This window comes from Chiloscyllium plagiosum, unplaced genomic scaffold (assembly GCF_037043375.1).
Source record: "Chiloscyllium plagiosum isolate Xiang-an unplaced genomic scaffold, Cpla_swu_hap1 HiC_scaffold_14, whole genome shotgun sequence".
NCBI lineage: Eukaryota > Metazoa > Chordata > Chondrichthyes > Orectolobiformes > Hemiscylliidae > Chiloscyllium > Chiloscyllium plagiosum.
In genome coordinates, this window is record NW_028270152.1 from 66,526,599 (window position 1) to 66,541,533 (window position 14,935).

The 14,935-nt window shown below is 41.3% G+C and overlaps 2 protein-coding genes across 3 annotated transcripts in view; one reads left to right on the top strand and one right to left on the bottom strand.

Annotated features, from left to right (window-relative positions):
* LOC148147980 (inositol 1,4,5-trisphosphate-gated calcium channel ITPR1-like) overlaps positions 1-2,017 on the bottom strand; it is a 211,736-nt gene extending 209,719 nt beyond the window's left edge. The window contains exons 1-2 of the mRNA XM_087994501.1: positions 1,699-2,017; positions 1,065-1,205 (exon numbers count right to left, since the gene is read on the bottom strand). Of these exons, the coding sequence (XP_087850627.1) occupies positions 1,065-1,156 (92 nt within the window). The 5' untranslated portion in view covers positions 1,157-1,205; positions 1,699-2,017. The remainder of the gene's footprint in view (positions 1-1,064; positions 1,206-1,698) is intronic.
* A 2,425-nt stretch (positions 2,018-4,442) lies between these two features.
* sumf1 (sulfatase modifying factor 1) overlaps positions 4,443-14,935 on the top strand; it is a 163,454-nt gene continuing 152,961 nt past the window's right edge. Inside the window, exons 1-2 of one of the 2 annotated variants that reach the window (XM_087994502.1) lie at positions 4,443-4,974; positions 14,643-14,816. In XM_087994502.1, the coding sequence (XP_087850628.1) occupies positions 4,573-4,974; positions 14,643-14,816 (576 nt within the window). In that variant the 5' untranslated portion in view covers positions 4,443-4,572. The remainder of the gene's footprint in view (positions 4,975-14,642; positions 14,817-14,935) is intronic. The other variant, XM_043708554.2, reaches the window with a different exon arrangement.

Genomic DNA, 14,935 nt, shown 5'->3' on the forward strand with positions numbered 1-14,935 from the left:
TGAACAGTGTTACAATGCACTGCACTTCCTGAGCCATGAGCAGAACTGGCAGCTAAATGTGACACTCCTGCTTTCACAGGAAATAAAAGGTGCCCAATGAAAGTCCACTAAGAGTAAGACTGAATGGTGAAAATGGCATGATCAAGTCAATGAATGCAACCCTTATAGTGGATGCGTGATATCAGGCAGGGAATGTAAGACATGAAAGCAAAGAAACCAGAACCGATGCAGATAACCTAAAAATGGGTATGTTGAGGTGCAGACAGGAGATGACTTAGTTCGTGGACCCACAATGAGTGGCAGATAAACAATGCAATGCAGATGCCTCTAACAATGCTCTGGATCTCCACCTCTCTGGGATAATTCAGTTACAGAGGCAGGAACACAAGGATTTATCAGGAAAATAGCTCAAAACATAGGTGAAAACCAACAAATGGTCCTTCAATGAGGGAACACTCCAACCCATATGCAGTGCCAATATGGCGATTGGATTTCAACACATTTAATTGCAATTCCGAGCCACAGAGAACAAGTGCTTGCTAAATTGCAATGTGTCCCCGAGTACAGCACTGAAGGACGTTGGTGTTCAAAGTGAGCGAACAATTTAGTCAGCAAAGTCGTTCAGAAGCAAGACTGACGATGTTTATCATTATACATTAATGCCCTCGATATAAACCACAGTTAGAAAGCGCTTGTGACAGTGGTAGTGTCCCTGTCTTGGAGCCAGGAAGCCCAGGTAAAACAAAACTCCAACCTGCTCCAGAGTAGTTCGGGATAACATCTCTGAACTGGTTGGTTAGAAAAATATCCATAAACCACTGTTTTCGCTTATTTGCATGGGCTCGTGAGTAAACCAACAACTGGCGGTGATGCAGGAAAAGATCAAACCTTTCAGAACTTAGATGCCAGAATTCACCAAGATCCTCAGACACGTCACGTTGATACTGACGTTTGGTACATTTCCCCTCCCAGACAATTTGTCAGTTTTAATTCCATGGCAAGTTATTAATTCAGCAAAAAAAAGTCTAACAAACCTACCAGCGGCAAGTTTATCTCATGCTTACCCTAAAGTACTGATGAACCCATTGACAGATCCTTCCGAGTACAAGGAGACGATATCTCCAATGTGAAGAAAACTCGACATTTTGTCAGACATCTCTCATCCCTTTCTCTCGGCGACCAAGTCAAGCACAATATCTCCACCTCTACAACGAGACGAATAATAAAAAAACCGTTAATAGCAAATAATAATCATAAAATATATTTTTCAATAATTCAATATTAGATCAAGATAAATCATCACCGTTAATATAGCTCCGCCAACAGTTATTTTAATCTTGAAGCATCCGAATTGCAATCTAAAATCAATAAACTCCAAACATAGACCTTCAGACTCAGAACGACCAAAGTGCAGAGAATTACATTCCACACAGTGACCGCTACATTTATGGACTTAACAATACAGACATCAAGCTGAGTGTTCGCCAGACAAGTTCAACAGGACATCGCAGATCGTAAGATAAATCGCAGCTTCAAACATGAGCCAACGGGGCACTGCATTTTATTTCAGCCCCGATGCCCTGAAAACCTGCAGACCCGTAATCCGCTTTCAAGTTGCAAGTTGACGAAGTTTACCTTCCTATTTAAAAAGGAGCATGAATGAACACAACGGCATATTTAAAACAGATAATTTCTTACATTAGGTAGGAGGGCTCCTTCGTTCTATCCGGCTTCACTTTCAAGTTGATTTGAAGTTATAGCAAGGCATTGCGCCTTTAAGAAGAAAGGGACCTGAAGAGTGGGAGCCCGAACAAATAGTGATGATAGAAGTAATATCTAGGTAGTACAGAGGAAGTCCATGGCTGCTCAGTCTTTTTTCATCCTTTCCAGTGAGACAGTTCCCGTTAGATAACACAGCTCTCCGCCAGCCCCTCTCTCGCTTGTAGCGATAGCAGCAGCTGTTACAAGCTTCTTCACCTATCAGCGAGCCCGCACGGTCCGCCATGCACCCTGGGACATGTAGTCCCGCCTCCCCGCATCTTCCGCCTGTTCCTAGACAAATTCGTGCAAACAAAGGACTACAGATCCCGGCGGGCCCCGCACCAATACGCGCGACCGGCACGCCCCCTCATTACCATTGGGAGGTCAGCCGGCGCGCGTTCCATCTCCTCCGATTGGCTGTTCCGTACGTCAGTCTGTAATCGCCCCGCCTATCGAACGCTTCAAAAAGTTTCCGCGAGGGACCCAACTTTTTTCAGTCCCGAAGCTGGGGTTTGCTCTCAGACTGGGTTGGCTTCCCTTTATGCTCAATCTTTTGAGAGTGTTCACTTGTCTTACAAATTTAAGTCAACAAGGAAAAGCACTTCAGAGCAAGCCGGAGTTCACACCTTCATAACTTTCAGGAACCAACGTGTGAACTCTTAATTTTTAATTGTGGTTTGTTTTTTTAAAATACCTTAGACCTTATTTCTGCGAGGTTGGGGTCGTGGTGGCTATCTAAACAACTTATCGACCTACGTTCGAAGCCCAAAACAAGTTGCGGTCACTCAGCAGTGGAGTGGATTGAAATGAAACCTCGGAAGCCAACTCAATTATCACTCAAACATGTAACCGCTGACAGGGCGCCGGATTGTAAACTATTTCTATTCCCTCAAACGCTCATTCAGGAGACCTGTTGAATATTTTACACGCACTCCTACACCCCACAGACCACTAACCAACTGGTGAGTAATGGGCTTGAATTCGATAACCGTCAACAAAGTCAATAAGTGATTAACATAGTTGAATGAGAATTGGATCCAACATAGTGGGAGGTGCAAAACAAGTACAAAATCCACAAGGCAAACAAATTATGCATCCAACTTTAAATCACCATCTTTATTTTCTGGGTAACCAAAGTCAGCCATTAGGTTTACCAGTTAACATTTATTTCAGGTCCTCACACAATGGTCATTAAGAGAAAAAGTTTTATAGTCACGAAACCAAGTACACTTGAGGGTTCGGTGACAGCTTATTTGCCACGCCTTTCACTGACAACATTGATTTGCATAAAGTCTGAAGGAACCATTTAGTGCCAAGGATAAGTGATGAAGGACATCTCATCACATGCCATTTTTTTGCCACAAATAGGGCATTGGGAAATGCACTTAGAATGAAGTCCTCTCATATTTCTGAACTTAATTCACATTGCTACATGGTAGTTCGCAACAACAGCTTCAGATTGGCAATACAGGAGAGACAATCAATATCTCCTGAACCACGAAACACTAGTCTTCCAGGGGAGCTTATTTAACTTTTTTCCGCAAAATTAATTGAGCAGTGTGCATGTAAGCCTGACACTATTAACAAAATAATCCAGGAAAGCAGTTAACTTTCTTCACCCGGACACCTTATGTGTTTCCAATAATATTTTGCTTTTTCACATTGATGAGAAACAAGTACAGGATAATCACAGGTCAGTGGGAGTATCCCTACTTGAATTCGAAGCTGGTGATTGGGGCCCATTCCAAACAACCTGAGAATGCAGACGTCGAAGGACTGGCCCTGAGCACTGGGCTGACAGCCAGTGGAGGTCATCTCGTCATAAAGATGAGATGAGCACCTACAGTTTTGTTTACAGTACAGGTAAGAGAAACCACGAGGAAGGCAGTTGGAATCAATTTCAACTACATTTCCATCCTATGTATCTTGTAACTTAAAGCCTACCTAAGGGCATACCAGAATAGATAGCTTAGTGTCAGGCGTTGCAAAGTCTATAATGTTTATTGACAAAATATACTAATTACATGCACTCTGAAATGTCACAACGCCTTTACTAAGTATATCGTCTTTCCATCTTTGCATTAATCTGAAGCTCAATCTTCAAAAGTTCCTTTAGTTACAAATCATAATCGTGTGAATACTACAAACAGAAAATACAGATTTTGTTGTAGATCTGTCCAATTTGTAGCACATCTTATGAACATACTTGTACATTCAAAAAGTCTAACAGCAATTTAAAAGAATAAAATAGGAACTACAAACTCATAATTAATATAATTATTCCAATCAAATGTTGATACAGCATGGAGCAGCAATTAAGAACAGACCGAAATTGTAACTGCAAATAATAAAATAAATTCCCTTACTCAATAAATAATCGAAATAAAATATACAATACTATTACAATATACATTTATTTTTAGCAAACTGAGCTAACAACACATATTCGATCACCGAAAAAAACTAACCTTTAACAAAAGAACAAATTAACACAGCTGTATCCACAAAGATGTTAAAGCTGCAGATGATCACAGCTCACGTCGAAGTCCTCCAACGTTGTGGGGCTGTGCGAGGATGAAGCCCGGCCTTGATAACCTTCTTGTTCACCCCCCTGCTCGTCGGTAGTACGTGAAACGAACGGTTTGATTGGTCGGCTTATATCACATGGTTTACGTTACGGACCGGAAGAGAAGCAGATATCAGCCATTTTTTTGTATAATTCACCCAACTCGGAGTTGCTTGTTTTTTTTTATTAAAACTTGTAAAACAAAACCCAGGAAGGTGGATGGTTGTAGGAACCTGGTATGCTGGATGAAGCACGTGGCTCGACGGCGGGTTGCGGCTGCGGAGTCCCGGGGCCTAGATTTGTGTCAGCTGATGGATCACATGACCCACAGTTCCAACATGGCGCTGCGCAGGTCGAGGAGTTTGCACGGGAAAGGCTCGATTGTTTATTTCAGCCTCAATCTGTTTGTCATGTTAGTTTGTGCGAGTTCAGCATTTGCAACAAACCTGTCACCCAAAGACCCTGGCTCCTCCTCGGGTTGTGGCTGCACTAGTCGTCGGGAAGCTGCTGGCGATTTCCCTGACACTCCACAGGACAGCGTCTCATTAGCGAAACAGGCAGCTGCCAAATACTCTAAGGAGGCTAATGTTGTTGGTCAGGAGATCACAGAAGACCACAAGCCAGACTTGGAAAAGCGCACTAATCAGGTAGTGACCTGGTCTGTCTCACTTAACGTACCCGGACTGGTGTATCTACCTGCAGTGTTACTTTGCACGTTTCGCTCCAGCTAAAGACATTGATGGAGCAAACCTGTGTGGGGTGATCTACTGGAGTGTTTGCAACTTGTGGCAAAATGTAATTATAATATCTAGGCACCTACTTGTATAGGAATTAACTAAGTAAAATAAATCCTTGTATCTCACAGTATTCTTCACGATCTCCTGTCATCCCGGAGTCCTTTACACGCCAAAAGTACGTCTGAAGTGTAGTTGTATTAGAGGAAGTCAATTAAATACTGTGGCTGCAAGGGTAGTTCAGAGACTGGGACCCCAGTGGTGAGTAGCTTCTAACCTTGTAATGTCACCGTTCAGATACAAGTAAGGAGCATGATGGAATACACTCCGCCTAACTAGATGAATACAACTTTAATAGTACAAACATGACACTTTCCAGGACAAAGCACACTTAAGTGGCACCTCACCTGAAAATATCTCAAAGATTCACTCGCTCTTTCACTGACATTGGCAGCATTGTGTACCCTCAACAAGATGCTTTGCATTAATTTTGATTGGGTTAATGTCTGGTATAGTGTGAATAGCTTATTTGTGGTGATATGACAGAGCTTAGTGAAGTGTGATCATTGTTTCAGCAGAGTTAACCAAAATTCTGTAAAATTGCCCATAGTTCCATATTAAATTACTACTTGTTCTTAAAATTATCAAAGATCTAACAATCTCTGCTAAGTCAGACTAACCAACATACAACGCAACTCATAATTCTTTCAACAAGATCTTCTAAATCAGTGACTTCTCTTCTGCAAATGAAAAGGGCAACAGATTCATAGGAACACTACATATTGCAGCTTCCCATTCAAGGCATATACCATCCAGTCAGTTATAATTGCTTCAGCGTTGCTGGGTCAACATCCTGCAACTTCTTACCTAACAGCAGTGTGAGTGTCCCAATGTGTCAATGACCGCTGTGGCTGGAATAGGCAATAAACACTGGTCTAGCCAGTAACATCCACATACCATGAAAAAAGAAATAAAAATGCTACTATTGGAAGGGTAAGGTTAACAACATTTCTGTTCTCTGTAAAGACTTTTTTATATTATTAATATGATGTGAATTAAATCACTGTCAAGAGGTTTTTCAAGAATATCCAATTTATTTATCCCTCATTTTCTCAACACCATTATAACTGATAAATAGAATAAAAGGTTATTTGCCCAATTTTGCCTAAGCTAGTCAATTCGATGCACCCAAGGTTTCCTCTGTATTTTTGAAATTTTTCTTTTCTGAATATGTATCTAATTCCTTTTTAAGGAGTTATTGAATCTGCTTCCCCGACATTTCAAGAGTTAGATCTACGATGCTTGGAGACAGTAACTTTGGATGTTTGAGATAGTAGATAAAAGTTTAAAAGTGATGAGTTAAAGAGTCATAGAACATAGAACCTAGAAGAATACAGCGCAGTACAGGCCCTTTGGCCCTCGGTGTTGCGCCGATCCAAGCCCACCTAACCTACACTAGCCCACTATCCTCCATATGCCTATCCAATGCCTGCTTAAATGCCCATAAAGAGGGAGAGTCCACCACTGCTACTGGCAGTGCATTCCATGAACTCACGACTTGCTGAGTAAAGAACCTACCCCTAACATCTGTCCTATACCTACCACCCCTTAATTTAAAGCTATGCCCCCTCGTAATAGCTGACTCCATACGTGAGATGTATACATAGAGATGTATAGCACATAAACAGACCCTTTGATCCAACTTGTCCATACCGACCAGATATCCCAACCCAATCTAATCACGCTTGCTAGGACCTGGCCCATATCCCTCCAAACCCTTCCTATTCACAGACCTATCCAGATGTCTTTTAAATGTTGCAATTGTACTAGCCTCCACCACTTCCTCTGGAAGCTCATTCCATACATGTACTACCCTCTCCATGAATAAGTTGCCCCTTGGGTCTCTTTTATATCTTCTCTCACCCTAAACCTTCTAGTTCTGGACTCTTTCCCCCCTCACCCCAGGGAAAAGACTTCATGTATTTATCCTATCCATTCCCCCGTTGACTTTATAAACCTCTTATAAGGTCACCCCTCAGCCTCCGACGCTCCAGGGAAAACAGCCCTAGCCTATTCAACCTCTCCCTGTAGCTCAAATCCTCCAACCCTGGCAATGTCCTTGTAAATCTTTTCTGAACCCTTTCAAGTTTCACAACATTTTTCCAATAGGAAGGAGACCAGAATTGCACGTAATATTCCAACAGTGGCTTAACCCATGTCCTATACAGCTGCAACATGACCTCCCAACTCCTGTACTCAATACTCTGACCAAACGCCGCCTTCACTATCCTATCTACCTGCGACTCCACTTTCAAGGAGCTATGAACCTGCACTTCAAGGTCTCTTTGTTCAGCAACGCTCCCTCAGACCTTTCCATTAAGTGTGTAAGTCCTGCTAAGATTTACTTTTCCAAAATACAACACCTCGCATTTATCTAAATTAAACACCATCTGCCACTTCTCAGCCCATTAGCCCATCTGATCAAGATCCTATTGTAATCCAAGGTAACCTCCTTCGCTGTCCACTACACTTCCAATTTTGGTGTCCTCTACAAATTTACTAACTATACCTCTTATGCTCGCATGCAAATCATTTATGTAAATGACAAAAACTAGAGGCCCCAGCACCGATCCTTGTGGCACTCCACTGGTCACAGGCCTCCAGTCTGAAAAACAACCCACCACCACCATCCTTTGTCTTCTACCTTTGAGCCCAATGGCTAGTTCTCCCTGTATTCCGTGAGATCTAACCTTGCTAGCCAGTCTCCCATGGGGAACCTTGTCGAACACCTTACTGAAATCCATATAAATCACACCTACCATTCTGCCATCATTAATCCTCTTTGTTACTTCTTCAAAAAACTCAATCAAGTTTGTGAGATGTGATTTCCCACACATAAAGCCATGTTGACCATCCCTAATCAGTCCTTGCCTTTCCAAATACATGTATATCTCGTCCCTCAGGATTCCCTCCAACAACTTGCCCACCACTGATGTCAGGCTCACTGGTCTATAGTTCTCTGGCTTTTCCTTATCACCTCTCTTAAACAGTGGCACCACGTTAGCCAACCTACAGTCTTGCAGCACCTCACCTGTGACTATCGATGATACAAATATCTCAGTAAGAAGCCCAGCAATCACTTCCCTAACTTCGCACAGAGTCCTAAGATACACCTGATCAGGTGCAGGGGATTTATCCACTTTTATGCGTTTCAAGAAATCCAGCACTTCCTCCTCTATAATATGGATATTTAGCAAAATGTCACCATCTATTTTCCTACATTCTGTATCTTCCATATCCTTTTCCACAGTAAATACTGATGCAAAATTCTCGTTTAATATCTTCCCCAATCTCCTGTGGCTCCACACAAAGGCTGCCTTGCTGCTCTTTGAGGGGCCCTATTCTTTCCCTAGTTGCGCCTTTGTCCTTTAATGTATTTGTCAAAACCCTTTGGATTCTCCTTAACTCTATTTGCCAACACTATCTCCCCTTTTTGCCCTCCGGATTTCTCTCTCAAGTATACTCCTACTGAGGTGATGGTAAATCTTTTGATAGTTCTTGGTGGGAAGGACTTGGTGGCTGTGACTGAAGACAAGAAAGCTTTCTTGTTCACCTGTGATCTAAAAATTCATAACAATAAAACAGCGGCTTTAGTGTATTGTGACTGAGGAGGATAGGGTTAAACTGTGATAGTTCTCGGTGGTATTAAAATGAACAGACAAATGGTGGATGGAATTAATACAGAGAAATACGAAGCAATTCATTTTGGGAGGGAGAATGATGAGAGGCAAAAATAATGGCAGTGCAGATGCACCTGGGGGTGTAATTCATTGAAAGTGGCAGGGCAGATTGAAAAACGTTTTGATAAAGTTTGTAGCATCTTGGCTGTTAGAAATAAGAGTATAGAGTGCAAAAGCAAGGAAGTTGGGCTGAAATTATATAAAACTTCGCATTTAGTCTCAAGTGGAGTATGTGCAATCCCTGCATCATGTGTTTGGCAGCTTGTAAAAGCATTGGAGAGGATGCAGGCAAGATTATTGTGAATGTTGAAGTGACCATAGTGTGGAGCACATTGCTATTTCTGCAGAGGACCATGGCTGACGGCCTTCTGTGCTGTAGCAATTCTGTGATTCTGACGGCAGTGTTTTGGTGGACAAGAAAAAGGAAACAGCCATATAATGTAAAAATTATGGGTTGTTACAGAAATATCTGCAAGCTCGGAGTTAAATCAGATGGTATATATTGCAAACAGCGTTAATGTAAAATGAATCAGAAAAGGCTATTTGGTCTATTGAGTGTGATGTTTTCACAGGCCAAGTACAATCTGCCCAATTATTGATTGTATATCACTTTAATAAATCAGCAGAATGGGCCTTTGCCAAGATTTTCCCAAATCTCCATAGATAACTCTTCATTAATTTTCATTACATTAATGTAGACTTAGACCATCATTATTCATAACTGCCAATTTGCTTCTCTTGTGTGTTAATTATTCCAGCATAACGAAAGCAATTTTGGTTGCTAGAGTATTGAGGCTTTTAGTATTTAATCCCAATCTCATTTCAAGCATTAATTCCATGAAGAAAAAAACCTTGCACTTCGAGTCATAGAGATGTACAGCATGGAAACAGACCCTTTTCTCCAACCCGTCCATGCCAACCAGATATCCCAACCCAATCTAGTCCCACCTGCCAGCACCCGGCCCTTATCCCTCCAAACCCTTCCTATTCATGTACCCATCCAAATGCCTTTTAAATGTTGCAATTGTACCAGCCTCCACCACTTTCTCTGGCAGCTGATTCCATACACATACCACCTTCTGCGTGAAAAGGTTGCCCCTTAGGTCTCTTTCATATCTTTCCTCTCTCACCCTAAACCTATGCCCTCTAGTTCTGGACTCCCCCACCCCACAGAAAATACCTTGTCTACTTACCCTATCCATGCCCCTCATAATTTTATAAACCTCAATCAGGTCAACCCTCAGCCTCTGACTCAATGATCCAGTAAAAACTGCCCTAGCCTATTCAACCTCTCCCTGTAGCTCAAATCCTCCATCTTTGGCAACATGTAAATATTTTCTGAACCCTTTCAAGTTTCACAACATCCTTATGATAGGAAAGAGACCAGAACTTCACATAATATTCCAACAGTGGCCTAACCAATGTCCTGTACAGCTGCAACATGACCTCTCAAATCCTGTACTCAATACTCTGACCAATAAAGGAAAGCATACCAAATGTCACCTTCACTATCTTATCTAACTGCGACTCTACGTTCAAGGAGCTCTGAACCTGCAGTCCGAGTTCTCTTTGTTCAGCAACACTCCCTGGGACCTTACCATTAAGTGTATAAGCCCTGCTAAGATTTGCTTGCATTTACCTAAACTAACTCCATCTGCCACACCTTGCATTTATCTAAACTAACTCCATCTGCCACTCCTCAGCCTATTGTTCCATCTGATCAAGATCCTGTTGTAATCTGAGGTAACCTTCTTTGCTGTCCACTACACCTCCAATTTTGGTGCCATCTGCAAACTTATAAACTATACCTCCTATTTTCACATCCAAATCATTTATATAAATACTAAAGTGTTTCTTTGAATTAATTAGCTCATGTCTCTTGGTAGTTGATTCTCTGGCTTTCTGACTTCATCTGGGTCAAAAACGCTGTCAGAGTCAAGGTTTTCTATAACGGATATTAATAGTCAGTTGCAGCTACACCTGGTCTCGGAAATGGATATTCTCACCACTACTTCAATTTGAGGCTTAGAGTCATAGATTTGTATAGCATGGAAACAGACCTCTCGGTCCAACTTGTCCATGCCGAACAGATATCCCAAATTAGTCCTGTCTCATTTGCCAGCATTTTGCCCATATCCCTCTCAACCCTTCCTATTCATGTATCCATCCAGATGCCTTTTAAATATTCTAATTGCACGAACCTCCACCACCACCTCTAGCAGCTAATTCCGTACATGCACCACCCTCTGCATGAAAAAGTTGCCTCTCGGGTCCCTTTTATATATTTCCCCTCTCACCTTAAACATATGTCCTGTAGTTTTGGACTCACCTACCCTATCTATGCCTCTCATGATTTTATAAACCTCTATAAGGTCACTCCTTAGCCACCTCTGCTCCAGGGAAATTGGTCCTGCCTATAGTTCAAACCCTCCAAACCCAGTAAATTGTCTTTGTAAATCTTTTCTTCACCCTTTCAAGTTTCACAACACCCTGCTTTTAGTGTGGAGACAGGAATTGCACGCAGTATTCCAAAAGTGGCCTAATCAGTGTCCTGTACAGCCACAACATGACATCTCAACTTCGTGCACTGACCAATAAAGGCAAATGTGCCAAACACCACCGTCACTACCCTGTCTGTCTTCAACCCCACCTTCAAGGAACTATGCACCTGCAACCCAAGAACATTGTTCAGCAACACTCCCCAGGACTTTACCATTAAGTATGTAAGACTTTATGTTCTCACTGAATCCCCATCCATTTTACTACTTGTTTTTTTTGTCCCATTGTCCTAGCAATTCTCTCTCCTACCATTTCTCTTTCATATTAAGCTGCCAGTTCCACAATGCAAGCCAATCTTGTTACCGAGTTGCCCATCAGCCTAAATGATAAGTTTTGGCAAGATGTTTGTCAGAAGACGTATCAGAGTGGAGCTTGGTTCTGTCCTTGCCAAACATTCTGGTGTACTCACATCCAGCAAAGATCACTGGATAGCAATCAGGAGTAGGTTCCCAGGCCAATTCTTTCTCCAGCCCTGAGTCATTGGAATCAATTGTGATGAATTACACATAAGCAGGCAGGTATTAAATTACTGTGGTACAGCAGGGCTCAGAAACTGAGACCTTCCTTGTCTATACGGTTAAGGCACTCACTTTCTTGCCAAAAAGTCATTTGGTTGGTCTGTGGTCCATGTTAGATATTTTAGGCCGTATGTCTTAGTCAAAACTTCAAACAGTAATTTAAGATGAGGGTAGTGTAAAAAAACAAAGTTAGATAGAGATTCCTAATACACTGGACAATGGGTAAACAGGTAGAGTCTGAAAATAAAAAGGGCCTATTCTCACTATCCCCTTTGTGTGCTGGAAAGTGAACTGTGCATTAGATAAACCAAATTTCAGAGGAACAGGAAGGTAACATACAAAACTAAATGCAGAACTGTTTGAATAAAATAGATAATTGTATTCACCTTCTCCACTACGAACCATTATTCCAAACAAGGTGACTGTTAACTTTTGATTTTCTACGCTGAGATTATGAATGAGAGAAATTTCACCTACAAAGCAGGTTCATGCCCGGCCACTTCCTGTTTCTTTCGCTTCCTTCGCAAGTTCGTGTTACCAAATCCAAACTGCTTGTCGCAGCTTCTCGCTGGCTAGAATGTAAATATTATATTTTAAAAATGGTGTGTTTGGTTGTACATTCTTAATCTTTGAGAAATAGAAATGGATACTGCTAACTGGAGTAAATCAGAATCATTCTCTAGAAAGATTGCAGAGGAATCAATGAAAATGCTTGCAAATGGGGTGTCTACTCACTAACATGTTTTTGCTGATTGCTCCTCACTAAATGCAATTCGATAAATAGCTTTTTCTGACATTGACTATCTATCAATTTGATGGAAACACAAATGTTGTCCTGTCTGTTTTTTCTATTGTAGCCATTGGGATGAAGCAGCTGTCATTTTGTTCATACATATTGCCCCCCACTTGCATCCCACCTGCAGTCCCAAAGAAAATCCTCACAAGGCAAGTGCTCAATCTCAACAGAGCACTTCTGAGCAAACTGAGCTGCTTCATTTCCCTGTTCTAGGATTGAAACAGTAGTAGAGTCTGCTTGAACTTGGAATTGTTTTCCCATGATGGCAAAGGATTGGAGAGATGAGAAATTGCTCCCTTGCCGTCCACAAGGGTTAAGAAGAGTTGTTTTAAAAAAAAGTATGAAAATTGAATAAACCTTTCATGTGTGAAACAGCTGAAGGAATGTAATGTTGAATGTCTGATTGCACAGCAGCATGTGGGAGAAAATCACAGATCAGTGTTCACTAACAGAATGGATGTTGTAAGGAATCTCCAGGATCTATTAAGATTTGTGAATACAGGAGAGCTATTTCTCTGTTGTCTGAAATTTGGGAAGAAATACTGGTGTCATGTAACACTAATATTCTGTTTGCTTTGATCAATATCACGTATTAAAGGAGAAATAGTTATTGCTTGAAATGCTCCTCAATTTTAAAAATCAAAGAATACTCACCAGAATTTTGAATGATTTTTATTAAGGCATCAATATAGTCCTTGGTCATTTTCTTTTAAGCCTGACAATTTGGACGTCTGAATCTTGAGCATTCTTTTATTCCATCGTGCTCTGATTGTCAAAAAGACTGGAAGGAAATAATGATTTATTCTGGGCTTACAACTGCATTATGGGTTTCTGTACTATAATGTAGAAAGTGTCATCTTTTCACTGGCAAAGCTACTCTCTCATATTGGCAAACTTGTAGTTTTGCATGCTAATGGTTCCTGGAACCTGTCACAATGTGTCTAAGCTACATTTCTGCATAATTGCTCAGTGTCATGTACCATTTACGGGATGGAATCCGTCTCCAATTTAAAACTGTTTTTAGCACCAGCATTTTGAAGTTTATTACTTTAATCTAAGCAGCATGACCAAGGTGTGTAATTACCCAAAATAATTCTCAACACTTAAAAGGAAGGTTTTCCACTGTTTAATTTTCAGTGCATCTTGCTTGGTACCCTTTTCGTAATCGTTCCACTTTACCTGTCAAGGGGGTTGGCTGAAAGCTTAATAGAAACATTAATATCTTGCATGATGTTGTGCATCATCTACTTCCCCAAATAAATAAAAGACGCAAGATCGACATAGCGTATCAGTTATATCTTGCATTCAATCCTCGATCATTTGATTTTCTTGCTTTTAATAAAAATGGCTATGGTTTGGTAATGAATTAGTCATATTGTCATACAGCACAGAAACTGAAACTTCAATCCCACTCATCCGCACCAGCCAGATATCCTGAACTGATCTAGTCCCATTTGCCAGCATTTGCCCCATATTAAACCCTTACTATTCATGTAACCATCCAAAAGCCTTTTTAAAGATTGTAATTGTAACCTCTGCCTCCACTTCCTCTGGCAGCTCGTTCCACACACAGACACCACCCTCTCCTTGAAAAGGTTACCCCTCGGGTCCTTTTTTAAATCTCTCCCTCTCGCCTTCAACTTATACCCTCTAATTTTGGGTATCCCCCACCATAGGAAACAAACCTTGGCTATTCACCCTTCAAAAGTTTACAAATGTCTATAAGGTCACTCCTCAGCCTCCGTTCCAGGGGAAAAATCCCCAGCCTATTCAACCTCTCTCTATAAATGAAATCCTGTAATCCTGGCAACATCCTTGTAAATCCTTTCTGCAGCCTCCAAGTTTAACAACAACCTTCCTATAGAAGTTGGCGCTAGTAAGATTGACAATAATTTTCTCTATCAGTCATCAGTTCATTGAGGTCTTATGATTGACCACCATTCTCAGTGTATTCTCTCATTATATAAGATGGTGCTGATACCAGGTGGAGTGTTTACCATGGGAACTGATGAACCAGCAATACCTCAGGATGGAGAGGGCCCAGCCAGAAAAGTTCAGGTCAAGCAGTTCTACATGGATATGTATGAAGTCACCAATGCTGAATTTGAGAGATTTGTCAAAGCTACCGACTACACCACAGAGGTATGAAGTCCTTTTAAGCTTTCTATTGTTCCTTTATCATTGTATTTTTTGAGCAAAAAGTATCTTTCTACTGTCCAGTGTTTCTTCATGTTTCTTGATTAAAATCTCTTCCCTGAACT